The sequence below is a fragment of the Chrysochloris asiatica genome, unplaced genomic scaffold (assembly GCF_000296735.1).
Source record: "Chrysochloris asiatica unplaced genomic scaffold, ChrAsi1.0 scaffold00044, whole genome shotgun sequence".
NCBI lineage: Eukaryota > Metazoa > Chordata > Mammalia > Afrosoricida > Chrysochloridae > Chrysochloris > Chrysochloris asiatica.
The window spans coordinates 17,965,025-17,967,351 of record NW_006408562.1 but is presented as its reverse complement, the minus strand read 5'-3'; the positions used below and the strand labels follow the sequence as shown (position 1 = coordinate 17,967,351).

At 39.1% G+C, this 2,327-nt stretch overlaps 1 protein-coding gene across 1 annotated transcript in view; it reads right to left on the bottom strand.

Annotated features, from left to right (window-relative positions):
* NYAP2 (neuronal tyrosine-phosphorylated phosphoinositide-3-kinase adaptor 2) overlaps positions 1-2,327 on the bottom strand; it is a 444,340-nt gene that overhangs the window by 39,348 nt on the left and 402,665 nt on the right. The window contains exon 5 of the mRNA XM_006861900.1: positions 1,841-2,050. Coding sequence (XP_006861962.1) covers positions 1,841-2,050 — 210 coding nt within the window. The remainder of the gene's footprint in view (positions 1-1,840; positions 2,051-2,327) is intronic.

Genomic DNA, 2,327 nt, shown 5'->3' with positions numbered 1-2,327 from the left:
CTATGAGTCGGTTCCGACTCGATGGCACCTGACGACAACAACAACATGGTCAATGGCAGATCAGACCATTGTGATCAATAGAGTTCTCATTGGCTAGTTTTCCAAAGTAGATCACCAAGCCTTTCTTCCTAATCTCTCCTAGTCTAAAAGCTCCACTGAAGTCTGTTTAGCATCATAACAACACGCAAGCCTTAACTGAGAAATGGGTGATAGATGTGCATAAAGCACCTTTTCCAAGAATCCAACTTGGGTCTCCTATATGAAGAATTTTATCACAGACCCAAAAAAATACATAATAGGGTTGCATCAACCAACATTTGCATGACCTGCTAAGTCTGGGGAAGCTATTATTTTGTCCCTGCCTGAATACTGTTCCAGAAACATCTCTCTCCCAGGTTCAGGGATCATTCCTCTTGCTCCATTTTAACTTGCACATCACTGTCAGAGAACCACACTCTAAAACTATGTAAATTACTTTCTGAGAGGAATCTCTGAGTTGAAAAAGAACATTAAAGGACAAGTCTTTTCTTCAGCATTCTAATACTTTTAAGGAACAAAAACCTGGAAACTACAAAGGGTTTCATGATTATACGTTGTTTATTTCAAGTGACAACTCTTTGTGAGTCCAGCATGCAAATTAATAGGCTCAAAACAAATATATACTGCCTTCAAAAAAGATACTTAGTGATATTTACCACCACTCGTCTGTCCCTTTGCTGTATTGTGGTGGCTTGTGTGTTGTTATGATACTGAAAACTATGCCACGGGTATTTTAAATACCAGCAGGGTTATCATGATGGAAAAGATTCAGCAGTTTCCAGATGAGGAAAAAGGAGGGACAAACCAATACTAACTGGTCAGAAGAGGCCTGCCCTTGGAGATGGACATCATGCTTGGTAAAGTGAAGGATCAACAAAAAAGAGGAAGACCTCCAACAAGATGGATTGACACAGTGACAGTAGCAGTGGGCTCAAACACAACAACAATTGTGAGGTGGCACTAGACTGAACAGTGTTTCCTTCTGTTGAGCACTGACTTCCTCTAAGTTGGAATCGACTCAATGGCACCTAACAACAACAGTAATATTTATCTATTAACCATACAAAATAAGCATTGAAGATTTAAATTTCAACTTGTGAAATTGAAAAGTGTCTATGTTTTAAATTTTCTCTCTTCTTTGAGTTGGACTTGGAAATGTATTTCCAGACTCAATGTCCAGTTGCTGTCCCCAGCTTATAGCTTCAGAAGCTTTACAATATCTGCTCCTTCTACTACTTTCACAATCATCATTTACTTTTGGTTTTTTTTTTTTTCCTAGTTGCCTAAAATATTTGTTGAAGAAAAGAGGGTATAAGCACTAAATAACTTAAAATATACAAATTAAAACTACTTTAGATAAAGCCTCTAGATATTTTTGAAGACACTGGACACTTCGGGGACTCTAAGAAGTACCATTGGTTTATCTTCTGTATAACTTCTGTTCCCTGGACTGGTACTGTCACATCCATTGGTACCTATGCAAGTGGCTAGGTATACAGTCTCTATGAGTATAGGATGCTACTGGTTGGTGTCCTTGGCTGTTAACTGAACAGTTGGAGGTTTGAGTCCACACAGAGACATCTTGAAGAAAGGTTTAGTGATCTACTTAAAAAAAAAAAAAAGTCTGCCATTAAAAATCTGTGGAGCACAGTTGTACTTTTACATACATGGCGTCATCATGAGTTGGGGGACTGACTATAAATAGTGGCGTTGGCATCTGTGGTTAGGGTCTTCTATCTCATAATTACATGGAAACAGTTTATAAAACCTCAGGAACCTGAGGCACCATGATAATTGTTACCTGAACTGTGGCTTCCTGCTAGTAAGGTGGGGCTCACAGAAGACCTTCCCAGTCTACTGGTCACCACTGGTGGCCCTGGTGTTCCGTCCCATTCCTGAGCTTTGCCAGGCTCTCTGGAGGAAGATGTCCCATGATGCCCTCTGTCTTTGCTGTCCAACTTTGGTATGGGCTCCGTACTGTGGCTTCGAACTTTAAGCTCATCTGTTGACTCTGTGGATGTACCAGAAAAATATTCCATTAAGAAAATATCAGATCCTCCCCAAATTCCCCATTAAAATTAGAGCGTGTTTTTCTAAAACACTTTCAATATATTTTCATAAATAGACTTGTTTTGGAGATGACAAAATTTAAATATAAAAAGGGATAGGACATTATGTTGAGTGAAATTAGTCAGTCACAAAAAGAGAAATACTGCATAGGACCACTACTGTAAAGGACTAAGAAAAAGAACCCATACTAAAGGGGGGGGCGGAATTCTTTGTTGATT